This window comes from Lissotriton helveticus, chromosome 3_1 (assembly GCF_964261635.1).
Source record: "Lissotriton helveticus chromosome 3_1, aLisHel1.1, whole genome shotgun sequence".
Taxonomy (NCBI): Eukaryota; Metazoa; Chordata; class Amphibia; order Caudata; family Salamandridae; genus Lissotriton; species Lissotriton helveticus.
Window position 1 is genome coordinate 1,051,684,847 of NC_136061.1, and position 14,214 is coordinate 1,051,699,060.

Genomic DNA, 14,214 nt, shown 5'->3' on the forward strand with positions numbered 1-14,214 from the left:
TCCACGTATACACTTGTACATGGGCGTCAACCAGCTTTGGCGGTGGTGTCATGCGTTGGTATTCTGTCACTGGTAAGTAGTTTAGCGTTGCCCCACTATCTAGCACGAACCGGGTGGGGTGGGAGAAAACTCTGATGTCCAGACGCTGGTACTCTTTCAGCTGATCAAGGTCAGCTACACAGTAAAGGTATTCCTTTCGATTTCAAGGGATGGGCGAAGCGGATCGGGATTCTCTTGATGACGACCGCCGAGATTGACATGTCCTGCAGGAACGGCATCTGGATTGTGACGACCCAGTGGATGAGTCTCATCTATCCTGCACTGCTCTGCTCTGACGACTGTTTGAAGGCTGGTGTTGTAGGTGCCTTTCCCCGTGGTCACTCTTCGGTACTGCCCCGCACATGCTTTCAAAATGATTGTCTCTGCCACATTTCCGGCATTGTTGTCCTAGCGCTGGGCATGCATCTGCATGCGGGAAGTCGTATCCGCATCTGTAGCATTTGAGTTGTCTGTCTGATCGTCCCCTCGTGTGGCTCGTGTCTTTGTGTCCTTTGCTTGACTGGTGGTGGTGTCTCTTGGATCTGGAGGAATGCGCCTGGGGTGGGGATTGTCTATGTCCTTGTCGAGACTGCATCCTGAATACTTGTTCCCGTCTCTCACCTTTCCCGGTTTCTATTTTCTTCGCGTGTTCGTCAGCTTGTTCATCTACTCTTGTCATCTCTACGATCTCTTCCAACGCGTAGCTTCTCTTGAGCAGCTTGCGTCTCAGCGGCTCAGAGAGACAACCTTCTATGACTCTTAGTCGCAGGGCGTCCTCAGTTGAGAACTTGTCAAAATCACAGTACTTCGCCAATCGTCTCAGACGTGTTACGAATGCCCCCATTTGTTCACCTTTCTCTTGTGCGGCCAGGTAGAATGTGTACCGCTCGAAGTCGATGTTCCTTTTGTGTAGGAACTTGCCGTCTAGTGCTTCACGTACTTTCTTGTAGGAATCAGAGGACTCTGCTGGCAGTTCTTTTATTAGTCGACCACCTTCCCTGCCAATCAGGTTCTTCAGAGCAAACAGTTGCTCTTTGAGGTCTGTCACCTTTGATGCTTTCATGAAGTCCTCAAAATCTTCTATCCATTCTTGCCATCGCGGGCCCATGCTCCCGACGGATTCAAGAACGAGGGGTTCGGGGCAGCGCAGGAAAGATGCTCTCATCATGCTTGCGGGGGCTGAGTCGGGCATTGTACGCCTGTGGTTCCTGACTGCTTTTACAGTCCTAATTCACTCTCTGTTCTGTTCTGTTGCACTCGCCAGTGCTTGTTTGTTGTCTTTGTTGCACTCGCCCGTGCTTGTTTGCTGTCTTTATTGCACTTGCCAGTGCTTGTTTGTTGTCTTTGTTGCACTCACCAGTGCTTGTTTGCTGTCTTTGTTGCACTCGCCAGTGCTTGTTTGTTGCTTCCGTTGCACACGCCAGTGCTTGTTTGTTAGTCCAGTTACCTTTGCCAATGCTTGTTTGTCACTCGCCAATGTTTGTTTGCTGTTTCAGTCTCTTTGCCTGACTTCAAAATGGCCGCCGATGGTCCCTCGCAGGGGATTGGCCAATGCTGCCTGACTCTAAGATGGCCGCCCGGGAATCTCGTTTTCGGCGAGATTTCAGCCGTTTTGCTCGTTCTTTCTGCCGGAGCCACTTAATCACTCGGCGCTTCCACTCCCCACTCACCGCTTGTCGGTTGCAGCCGCGATCCACTGCCAGAGTCACTGCTGCTTATGAGGTTTGTTTTCTTTGTCTTTTGCCGCCGGAGTGGGCTCCCGGTTGGTACTTTTGGGCGATCCGCTCGAGCCTCACACGTGGGGCGAGCTTTGCTTCTTCCGCCGCCGGGGTGGGCTCCCGGTGGGCGCTTAGCACGGCGCGCTCGAGCCTCCAGACGTGGGGCGAGCTCCGCTCTTTCCGCCGCCGGGGTGGGCTCCCGGTGGGCGCTTTAATGCAGCGCGCTCGAGCCTCCACACGTGGGGCGAGCTCCGGGCCGGATATTTACCGCCTGGGTGCCGCTGTAGCCGTCTACACGCTTGGGGTCTAGTCGCTTCGTCGCCAGTTGTAGTGTCTGGCCCAGTAACTCACGCAGACACAGGGTAGTAATTCAAGACCTTCTTTATTCTTGGTCCTTCCTCTGCCAAGGCTAACGGCTAACTGACCCTTTGGTCCCCGGACTCCTCCCTTTCCGCCCGCCCTCGTCCCTCACTCGGGCCGGTCCTAGTGCCTGACCAGTTCGGTCGCCAAGCACTTTACATTGACATCATTACACTGTGGTTTGTAAGTCCTTGGCTGGGAGGAAGGGTTTAAGCTTCCTCAGAGTATTGAGTTGGAAATTAGCTCCCTTAGTTGCATTGCTGATATGATGTTGCATATTGAGATTGGCGTCAAGGGTTACGCCTAAAGATTTTGCTGAATCCACGATGGTAGGTTGACGTTTTGTGCAGTTAGATGTTTAAGCCAAGTCTGAGGGATAGAGATTTTAGCGGGAGGTGAAATAAGAAGGAATTATGTTTTTAGAGCGTTAAGTTTGAGGTGATTCTCGGCCAGCCATGTTTGGGTTTTCTTAAGCGTTGAGTTGAGTAAATTGATGTCTTCAGGGGATTGTATTTTGAGGTAGAGTTGGGTTTCGTCAGCGTACATGTGAAATTGTACATTAGATGTTTGCAGCAAAGTGGTGAGTGGCTCCATGACTAGGTTGAACAATGTTGGGGATAAGGAGGATCCTTGTGGGACGCCTAGTGTTACGGGAACGGGTGAGGACATAGACTTGTTGATCTTGAATTTTTGGGACCGGTTATGCAGGAAGGAGGTAAACCACTTGAGTACAGTCCCTGATAGACCCATTCTGATATTCAGCAGCTCGAGTAGGTTCTCGTGTTTGACGGTGTCAAAGGCTGAAGAGAGATCAAGTAGGATGAGTAGGCAGGTGTCATTCTGATCTATGATTCGGAGAGCGTCATCAATTATGTGTATCATGGCTGATTCTGTGCTGTGTCCTGCTCGGAAGCCTGATAGATGAGAGTTGAGGAGGTCAAACTGATCAATGTGTTTTGTCAATTGGAGTTGGACGCATTTTTCTAGCAGTTTGGCCAAGGTAGGAATAGTGGAGATAGGACAGTAATTGTTTAGGTCAGTAGGGTCTGCTGTGGGTTTCTTGAGTATAGGCGAGACTTGTCCCACTTTGAGGGAGTCGGGGATGAGTCCTTGTTGAAGTGAGCTGTTAATAATTTTGGTCCAGAGCGGGAGAAGCAGTGGGATGAAGTCCTTTACAGCGTTTGCAGGGAGGGGGTCCGTGAGGTGATTAGAAGGTGTCACGGTACTGAGAAGTTTGCCAATTGTTTCTTCTGTGTAGGTGTCAAAGGACGACCATGTAGCATTGTTTTTTAGTTCAATGGATGTGAAGCTGTGGGGGCTAGAGTAAAGGCTTAGATCATTGAGGAGGTCATTCCTGAATCCTGATATTATCTGTCTTTAGATTAAAGAAGGCAGAGAATTCTTCAAATGACGGTAGAGTGCTCGTAGTGATATGTGATTGTTGAGGTTGTTCCTTGGATTGTGTTTTGATTAGCTCAAACAGTTTTTTTGGCTGTTTTTTTGCTTGGTCAAGCTGGTGGCTAAAGAAATCTGCTTTTGAGCGTTTGATTTTCCTGAAGTAGGCGCTTCTCTTTTTCTTAAGAGCTTTAAGGTGCAGAGCCGAGGGGGCTGATCTCCAGTTGCGCTCTGCCAGTCTCATGGCTCGTCTATCTTCATTGAGCCTACCATCGTACCATGGTTTTGAGTTCTTAGCGGAGACTCTCTTAAGTTGCAGGGGGGCAAACTCATTGATTATTGAGGCCATAGAGTTAAGGTAGTCGTCAGTGAGAGCCTGAGCGTCTGAGGCACCTGTAGGGGGAAGGAGAAGATTGCAGCTGGGGGAAGGTAATGAGTTAGGGTTGAGTTTCTTCAGGTCTCTTTTCCAGACCTTAAGTTTGGTGGATTGAGCCGGGTTGAGTTTGACATTTTCGTTGATGAAGAATGTGATAATGTGGTGGTCAGACCAGTCACAGGGTTGGATTGTCCGAAGTTGGGTAGATTCCTCTTTGGAGATGATTAGGTCGAAGATAGAGCCTTTGTCATGAGTGGGGCTGTTGCAGATTTGGGTGAGGTCAAGAGCGTTGAGGAAGTTCTTGAGACTATTTACTACCGCGTCATTGTGATCATTCCAGTGGAGGTTGAAGTCTCCAAGGAATATATGAGTTTTTTGCTGACCGGAGTTGGTTGTGATCGTGTCCATGAGTTGTTGGGTGAAGGTGAGGTTGTCCCCCGGTGGGTGGTAAATAATATGTAGAGAGCATACAGGTTTGCCCTCGCTGATGACGTCGAGGCAGATGTATTCACAGGAAGAGAGTATAGGGGAGGTGGCTCTGGTAACTGAGAGGTTGCTCCTGTAAATGCATGCGATTCCACCGTCTGTCTTGCCATTCCTGTCCAGTCTAATGATGTGATAATTGGGGGGAACTAGAATGTCAATGATTGGCATTGAGGATTCTGTTAACCAGGTTTCAGTGAGAATGGTCAGGTCAAGGTCTAGTGTGTTGATAAGGTCAGCTATGTCGGAGGAGTGTCTAGGGGCCGATCTGCAGTTGAGTAGAGTGCACTTGAGCCGTGGGGTGATAAGGGAGGAGGCGGGATCTAGGGTGAGGGTGACTTTTTTAAGGTTATTAGGGACGGAGCCTCTGTTTTTGTGTGTAGGGGGCCTAAGAGGGTTGGAGTGGATAGTGGGGATGGGAAGGTGTGTGGTGGCTATGTGGGTCAGGAGAACGGGATCATAGGAGCGTAGGAATATACATTCACTAGAATATATGATTAAAGCATGACATGATTGCCTTATGTTCTGGGTCACTCACCAGCCCAAAGAGGATGGAAGAGTGGATGGGGCATATAAAGATGGTGGTTTGAATGAGCTCCAACATGTGTGCTTAGTAAGTTATATGGATGCTGCAGGATTTTTCAGGGCATAAAGTAACTTAATTATGGATTTGTGGTAGGTAAAAGGTTTTAGTGGCCCAATATGGCTAATCAAGTTGAGAGGTTGGCAAGGGAGTTTCAGTCATGTGGTCTTAGTAATAAGTGTCACATGATACACACCAGCAATGCATTTTGCACAGTGTACTCTGAAGACGTGGAAAATTTTTCTTTGCTGATAATGGGTCTTGCTGATACCCATTTGAGAAATAGTCAATTTCTCTGTGGACATATTTTTGACCGCAATTGCTGTTGCAAAACAATCATACATTGGGTAAGGACTCACTATTAGGAAGGGATGCACTTGGCACGCCCCTTCCTAATAGTGAGTACCTAACCCTAATTTGCGAGTCGCCAATAGGTGAGGACCTATTTTGCGTTCGCAAAGGGGCCGAAATCCCCTTTGCGACCACAAATAATGGTCGTACAACTGGCCCACAGGTATTTATTAATTTAATGCTTTCACATTTTCGCAAAGTGCAACTCATGCAAAAGGATACTAGCATACTATACATCAGAACAACATGGGCATTCCACTACCACCCCTTTAAGAGTCCTAGCATGTGAGCAAGGTAGAACTGTCAGGTAGTAACAAATAACAATTTGACAATAGTCTCTGCATAAAGCACTGATGCATATGCTGCAGACAGTAACATGTCTGATGAAGAGCACAAGAGGATAAAAGAAAAATGAAAAATAGAAGGATTTGGGGCAGGAAGATGTGCGTTAGGAACTTCAAATAAAAACAGATGTGACCCAGAGATGAGGGAAGGGGGAGGTGTGAACTTACGTGTGAGTTGGCATGAAAAACAAGAGGGAGTAAGGGAGAAAAGATGCAAGGGAAGTCTTTGGTTAGGGTTGAAGGAACTTAGGGCGAGTGGGGAGGACCCAAGGAAAGAAGGCAAATAAATGGAGAGGATGTGGCATAACAGTCAAAGATGCCAATTTTGGAGCTGGGGAACCAGATTGGAGTCTCAGAGTCAGCTTAACATTCTGTGATTCTGGGCAAATCACAAAATCTTCCTGTGCCCACAAAAAAATGAAGGTGATCTTGTGTAATGTAAATGGTGCTTCTGCAAAGCACTTCAATACCTGCGGATCAAGTCAGGCTATATAAAATTACAAAAAAAAAGGGTTCTAGGAAAAGTAGAGGAAGAGATATAGAAGGGCAGAAAGGTAGTCTAGAAGGGGAGGGAAATTTGAAGAACAGAGCGTGACAGACAGAAGGGAAGAATCATAGCCTAAAAGTAGGCTAAGGTGAGGTAGGAAAAGAACATAGAGTGGTTGGTTAACTATGGATGAGTGCGGAGATGGACAGGAGGAAGGGGAGGAAAGAAGTAAAACAGGGATGAAAAAATTAATGAAAGGAAAAATTAAGGATGATCAAAAAGCGTGGGACAGAAAGAGAAGTGTTCGAAGGGATGAAGGGACACAAGCTTAAGTTAACAAGGTAAGGAGACAGAGACAGCAATGCATTGAAAGATTAACTGGGGTCTGGTCCAATGACTACTTTATAAATGTGACCAGGAGATGGAAAGTCAAAGGGATTCAGAGGATATGCTTGAGAGAGGAAAGGATAAGTTTAACCAAAGATAAATAAATATAGGGATTGGGTGAGAGTGATAAATATTAGTCTAGATATAGTTTGAACTGGTAAGTGTGAACATATTATTGACAGTTAGGTGGTTAAAAAACTACAGAGCACAAGTTCTGATACCGTCTCCATCCTTGATGTTCTATAGTGAACATTAGATGCCAATGGCTTTGGGCACGATTTCTTTTACTCTAACTACTGCTCTCAAAACTGTCAACTATAGCATTCTGATTATAAGCTTGTGAGAGGCTGAAATCTACAAAGTAGACCTGGACAAGATGAATTGCCTCATCTAAAAATTGGAGGGAATCCACCTGCTGAAAAACACCAATAATATTGTTGTACAAATATCGAGGGACAAAATATCAAAAGGGAAGTGCATATAGGGAAGTATAGATTAACTATTCTTAACTGCACATCTACATAGGTATATAAGTGTGAAGTTAGGTTTAAAAAATGTAGACTTGCTTACTTGTCGATATATATTTTTGGAATATTTTTTCCTTCATATTCTATCCCAACGATATTGTGAATTCGATACTAAGGGTGCACCCTACTTGTACTACGTATTTAGTATTTCTTCCAGAAATGTGAGTATAGAATTTTCAATTCCTCCCAGAGTATAAATGACACTTTAAGTGTTTCCTTTTGGACGTGGTCTTAACACTACCAGTTAGATCTCCCTTTGCAAATGTGATGGATGGAGTGCTACATGGCCCCAGCTTTCTTCACTCTTTTTTTCAATTTAGTCCGCTCCTCCAGCTCCAACTGATTAATTCTTACAAGGTGTTGTTTTAAATATTTATGCAGGTGACTCTTGTCATTTCTAAGCTGTATCTATTGGCATACTGATTGCACCAACAATTCTCAGCCTCTTCCTGCTTGTGTTGGGTTAAAGGTGATGGAGTGGTGACATGATATCTAGCTAGCAGTACTTTATGGTCAGTTCCCCACCCCAGTGTCACTGGTAAAGAACCTGTTTGATTTATTTTTCCTATTTCTCTACCTGACCTGGGAGCACCTTGGCATCCAGTTTTTGTGATTAACCCTTAATTTCCGGTTCTATGGTACCAAAAACCAACATATGCAGCCCAGGTTAATATGTTATATCTAGGAAATTATATTTTCTGAGAATCTGATGTGGAAGTCCAATCTTAACTCTTACATAGAAACAGTGCCTGCCTGTTTTCCAGTGTAGACTCTGATTATTCGATAAACAGGAATTCAAGAAAGATCCATCTCATCTGAACTGACAAGGTTTCGTCCAGAGTTAACTTATATTTCATTTGAATACTAATATAGCCTTATAGGTCACTGTAGCGGGCTAAACCAGGAATTAAAGGCCCGCTCCAGAGTTCGACTCAGGCCTTTAACAAGAGAGCGGGACTTTGATGCCAGTATAGCCCAGCTACCAAGTGCTTAAAGGCTATTAGAACATTCCGCAACTAGAAAGCAGAATGTTCTAACAAACAAAACGAAGGCCTCACGGCACATCACAGGATTTCAATCCCCCTCGGGCTCCATGAGGCTTTTGTTCACAGGAACGGCTGTGAACAACAGCATTGGAATGTTGGAGCCCTGGGCTGCTACTGGCCATTAGAAGCCCAGAGCACGCCATTATTTTCAATGGAGCTCCCAACTTTCCAGTGTTCTAAAACTGGAGGACACTTTTCACACCTGAAATAAGGTCTTAAGAACTGGGCAGTACATCCCCTGTGTAGCATACATTTCTAAAGAAAGGTTGACAATGACACATGAACCATCTGACTCTCTTCTTGAAACTCTCACCAAGATGAAGTTTTCTTCTCCTATTGTTTTATACAAATTTCATTGGTTTTTGGACAACTAATGAGGGAGCTTATCAACCAGTCCATTCCTATGACCACATGTTGGTTGGATGGCAGCCTTTCTTTGAGGTTCTAAACCACCCACCCCCTTCCAACTCTGAATGAATGGCAAGGAGTCTTGAGCTTGGATAATGCTTGTATGCCTCTAGTTCTTTCTCCATAGAAAGAATTTAGCAGATCATCATATCAATATATTTTCTAACAGAGGTCGTAGAAACACTGGTGCTAGAACATCCAAATGTAAGGACCTAGGCCAACGGAGTTTGACTTACAGATGTGGTGTCTATAGTAAGAACTTGGAAAAAACTAGGCTTGTCTAATTGTTAGTGGTGGCTCCTCCGCTAAGGTGGAGGAGCGTCGCCTCAATGCTTTTCAGCAGTGTAAGGAATAATAAAATGATAATAACTCAATGTTATCATTTTATTTTTTCCTTTTTCTGGCATGGCAGCTTTGCGAGGTAGATGTGGCTGCTCTGCTGACAGAGCAGGGGAGCGGCAGCGTGGTTTCAACTTCCTAAGTGTGCATAAATGTTTGGCCGGACGTCTCGGGCAAGCCAAACTTTCATACGCACTTAGCATGTTCCCAAGCCAAGCTGCATTACAGCCTGGGTGGAGAACATGCCTAGGCCCCCAGTCCCCATCTGATCGCCGAACCAGGGCACTGAGACCAACCACACTGTTGCATTGCAGTGTTGTGATTGGCTCAGGTGAGCCTGGGTTCTTCCTTTTCTGGCAGGAGGGACGAGGCGGAGAGATGCAATGAGGAGGACGCAGTGAGGAGGACTCTGTGAGAAGGACACGGCAAAAAGGTAAGTTTAATTACATTTTTTATTTACCCTCATACCCCACCTCACCAGCCCCGATCCGTGCCGGCCACCACTCGTAATTGTCAAATCTGATTGGAATATTTCCTAAGTGCTTTAACTATTTCCATTGAATTGACTAGGGACATATGCTGAGACTGTGGTTTAAACAAAGAGCCACCATGATAGCAACCTCACTTGTTTGAAAAACATCAGATGCCATTGGATTAATGCAGTGTGATTTAAAGCTGATGATATGAAATGAATGACCATTACATTATTATTATCATTATTATTGATGGCGCTATGACCGGCACTACTACTTCTTCCTCTTCTTACTTTCACTACTACTATAACTTCTACTACTACTGATAATAATAATAATAATTTGTGGCTGCTCTTAATGAAAGGAAAACCCGATAACTGCTGTAAACAGTTGTGCTTATATCACCCAACTATCTAACATTAACCACGGTGCCAATAGCATATAGTTTAATACAAAGGTGAGCTATGCAAAACACAACATTCATATTGGTAGTACTAAGGTCTCTCACATAAGATTAAGTGCAAACGCAAATAAGTTTGAGAACATAAAAGGACGTTATTTGACACAAAATATTGTACAAAATAAGTTATATAGCAAGACACCGCATTCTCATTTGCTTAAATGTACTCTGACATTGGAATATAATATATTAAATATAAGTAGAGAAAAAAATGAACTTGAAAATATAAAGGTTGTAAGATCTTGCTGGATTTGGTATAGGGCAACAGCAGGGTCTTTTTAGGAGTCCTCTGGGATAAAACAATTTATTGCTGTGTCATCAACTAACTCAGACACGGTGTGGACTTGAGGAGTTGCTTGAAACTGCATTTGCTAGCACTGTTTGCAGTATGTGGTGCTCAGAGAACCGAAACTCTTCAGGGCGATGTCTTGCCTGTCACAACACAGACAGTGAATAGTGGTGTCACACGAGGCCTAGCAAGCTCTAACATGGTCCCATGTACACAAGCAGTTGGCTGTCCACCTCCAGAGGATTGCCTAGTTTGAGCCAAGGCACAGTGAGTGAGCACATTCCTTTCCTTCCTGCATTCACCTCCTGCGCTCTTGTACGTGTGGGCTGCCTATCCACCTAAATGGAAGACAGTGCGCCAGCGCAGGCCGGTACTCTGGCGGGCCCTGGCATCAGTCTTTTATCCTGTCCAACACTTCCATCAACAGTTGCAGTGGTGTTATTGCATCTTCATCCTATTGCTCTGACTCCCAGTACTCGGAGACAGCAAGCACCATGGCGGAACTCACCCACCTCCTTCAGCAGCTCCACACTGCATCTCCTGCACTGGCAGGGGCTTGGCCTGGACTAGATTCCATTGATCTTTCACAGGGAGAGGTACAACACAATCTGAGCTAGATCAAAGCTGCTGGCTAGTTCAGGTAAGATAAATAAAGTATTGAATTATGTGGGTGCTCAGATGTGCCCTTGGGTCAGAATGCATGCATGAGTGAGTGCACTCGTGGATGCGCCATGCACACTGATGTTAATTCTAGGTACATTGTGGCCTATTGGGGCACAAGTGTCATACCAGTGTCCACCTCTGGAAAAATTTCCTCCCTGCATAATAATGTTAATTCTTCCCATTTGAGGGTAATCCATGGCTTGGTGATACCTCGTGACCTCCTCCCCTTGTCCATTTATATTTGTGGCAATGTCATTCTTATATAGAAGAAACCCATGGCTTAGCTTTGCTGGCCCTGGCATAATGGTGCTTATGCTTCCATAAGATGAACATCCATGCCCTTTGCCCAGCTTGGATATAAGGCTGATCCTCACATAACCATGTAATTCCGGGCTTCTTGTGAGCTTCACTGTCATGATGGTGAAAATGTCTGGACTAACACTGACCCTGGCAAGGTGGTGGCAATCCTTCGCCTACTGTTGGTCATCCCCGAAAGTGGGTGCCCGCCCCTGCTCTATTATCACTTATGACATATGACTAGGAATCCACTCGGAGAAAGCAAGATAAGAAAATGAGAGAAAGAGAAATGCTGAAGTGTGCATAGTTTTGTTCACAAATGATAGGCCTGTAAGTTTGCATTTTCTGAACTGCTTATATCACTTGTGACTTTTGGACATTTTAGGAGAAATTGTGATAGGCAACATTTTGCCTGTTCCCAGAATTAACCTAGGGTGAGTGCCCCTTCTGCTCTCCAGTGAGAGTTTATACTTCCATGGCACACTATACCAGAATATTTCATGTATTGCCATGTAAGAGCCTATGACTATGGCAAATGCAGGGGAAAAATGTGCTGTAAAATTGCACTTGTTTACCCTATGGTTTCAAAATCTTCTGGGAGATCATTCCCCCGAAGTCCCTTTGAAAATGTCAGTCTCCCACACCCCTTTATATTCAGGCAAAGTATTATTCCTCACTACTTTGAAAAAAACACTAGCATGCCAGACATCACTCAGGTTCCCAAGCAAGAATTTGTTTGCACTCTCTTGGTTAATTTGTATAAGAGCTCCATTGATTAAATAAGTTAATAGCACAGCATTCAAAACTCGAAGATAAACAGTATAGCACCCATTTACACCTCTCCTTGGAAGATCCCTAATCAAACTACTAGGCAGAGGTTAAGTAAAGTGACCGAAGGCAGTAGGCAGCCATGTGGGCAGTGAGAGGTGCTACCAGTTGGAAAAATGTGGAGCCAATAGAAGCAGAGGGCAGTGACTTCCTAACAGAAACTTTGGGCTCAGGTTCATTTTTTGTTTTCCAACAAATTAAAGAGTGGCCATCGAAGAGTATTCTTCAGATACCAAATTAGAACCTGACACCATACATCAGGTCAGGCGTGCACATTTTGCCCAGTTCTTCAATCTTCCCTTCAATTCCCTTCTGTTTGCATTTTGCGTTGTGGAAAATTAAGATTTCTCTTTGGTTGTCCAAATGCTTTGCCAATAAAGAACTATTGACACTTTGACCACCATCTTCTGTAGCTGACTGAAAATAATTGGATCAGATACTGGGATCTCTGGTGTAAAATTATGTAAGAACAAGAGTGGTCGAGTGCTCTGCATCAACCCTTCATTTCTTCATCTCGTCATCATGTGGACCTTAGGTCGCATGTGGGTTAGCAAGGTTTACTTTGTTCTTCAAAAGTGCATAGTCTTGTACAAAGGTAGGCATGTAGGATAGAGGTATCCAGAGAAATTTGGCATCCCAGCCCGCACTATAACGAGACCGCGGATGTCTGCTGGTCAACGCATGGTCCATGCACCACACAACCAAGGAGAGGTCTTTGTTGAGAATCCGTTCATTTAGTGACTGCTTTTTTTCCGCATCTGTAAAATAAAAATGGTCTTTGGTTACATGTCATTTCCAAAAAACAAGTACAAGGCTGTTGTAGGCACTATAAATACCTCAGTGGCTTCATTTAACCCTTCCCCTACTAGAGCAATGTTTAAAGACTTTCAGGCCTGCTTCCTGACAATATATTGGATTATGCAACAACTCTCAATAATGCATTGCAGTCCAATGATTAAATATACATTTAGCTGTCAGCCCTGATAGTCAGCTACAACTGCGTGTTCTTCTTCGGCGCTGTTCAAATCTGAACTTTTTTTGCAGTTTCATATAGTGCGAACTTAGCCAAACGATATTGGAGCACCTTACTTACATAGGCACCAGATTCTACAAAACAAGGTCAAATTCACTTTAATTAGATACGAGGATATTAGGGTCCTGATGTACTAAGATTTATTTTAAGAAATCGCAAAATGCATCAAATAACGAATTACAATTTGTGATTTCTTATTAGAAATCTGCTGAAAGGGATGAGGTAGAAGTGGGTGCAATTTGCACAAAGACTATTCTACTGAATGCATTTGTATATTGATAACAAACCTATATATTAATAGGCTGGTTCACAAAACACTGATTGGTAGTTGGTCTCAATTTGACCATCCTCATTAATATGCATAAGGTAGGTCGCAAATTGATACCCTCTATGATTGGTTTAAGTAACAGGCATGGTGGCCTACTGAAGTGAGCAGACCACCATGTCTGTGATTGCTTTTAAATAAATCATTTTTTTTAATGCAGCTCAGCTGCATTTAAAAAAGTTATTGAATAATTGTATTCATAATTTTTATGAGCAGGCAGTAGTCCTAAGGACCACCGCCTGCTCGTGAAAATGTTTTTTGTTGGTATTCAGAAAGTAGAAAGTACCCCTTGGGGACCCCTTCCCATTTGCAAATGCTTACCGACAGTTTATGACAAAGATTCTTGTAAGGAATGGTAAACTACAACAAATAACGATTCATATTTTGTGATTCCTTAAATGGAATGTTACAAATTGGATGTTAGAAGGGGTCGCAATTTGCATATCGACTTCCAGCAAATCCATTGGTATTTTGCAAACCGACCTATGTATTGATCGGTTGGTTCTCAAAATACTGATTGGTAGTGGGTTCCAGTTTGACTTATCTCATTAATATATATGAGGTAGGTCGCAAATTGCGACCCACTATGATTGGCTACAATGACAGGTATGGTGGCCTGCTTTGGTCAACAGACACCTTGACTGAAATTCCTTGTAAATAAAGCAATCTTCTTTTTTAACGCCTCAACCGCGACGGTTTTTCCGCCACGGTGCGGGCGTTCTATTAGGTGGGCGGGGCTGCGTCAGCTGACGGCAGCACTAGCGAGGTAGTGCATTACAAAAAGAAAGAAACATTTCACAAACCTATTTCATGAGCAATCAGTGGTCTCATGGACCACTGCCTGCTCATAAAAACGTTTTTGAAAACATTAACAAAGGGGAAGGGGTGCCTTTGGGGTCCCTTTTCCTATTTGTAAACGGCTTAACACCTCCTTTTATGTGGTGGTCAAAAAGGAATGTTCTGCAACCGGATTTCTGTCGCAAAGCATTAATACGTAGCTTAA

At 44.3% G+C, this 14,214-nt stretch overlaps 1 protein-coding gene across 2 annotated transcripts in view; it reads right to left on the reverse strand.

Annotated features, from left to right (window-relative positions):
* Nucleotides 1-9,277: 9,277 nt before the first annotated feature.
* The window catches only part of LOC144823263 (dehydrogenase/reductase SDR family member 9-like), a 170,872-nt gene continuing 165,935 nt past the window's right edge, over nt 9,278-14,214 (reverse strand). For both annotated transcript variants that reach the window (XM_078681617.1, XM_078681618.1), the window contains exon 5: nt 9,278-12,611. In XM_078681617.1, the coding sequence (XP_078537743.1) occupies nt 12,385-12,611 (227 nt within the window). In that variant the 3' untranslated portion in view covers nt 9,278-12,384. The remainder of the gene's footprint in view (nt 12,612-14,214) is intronic.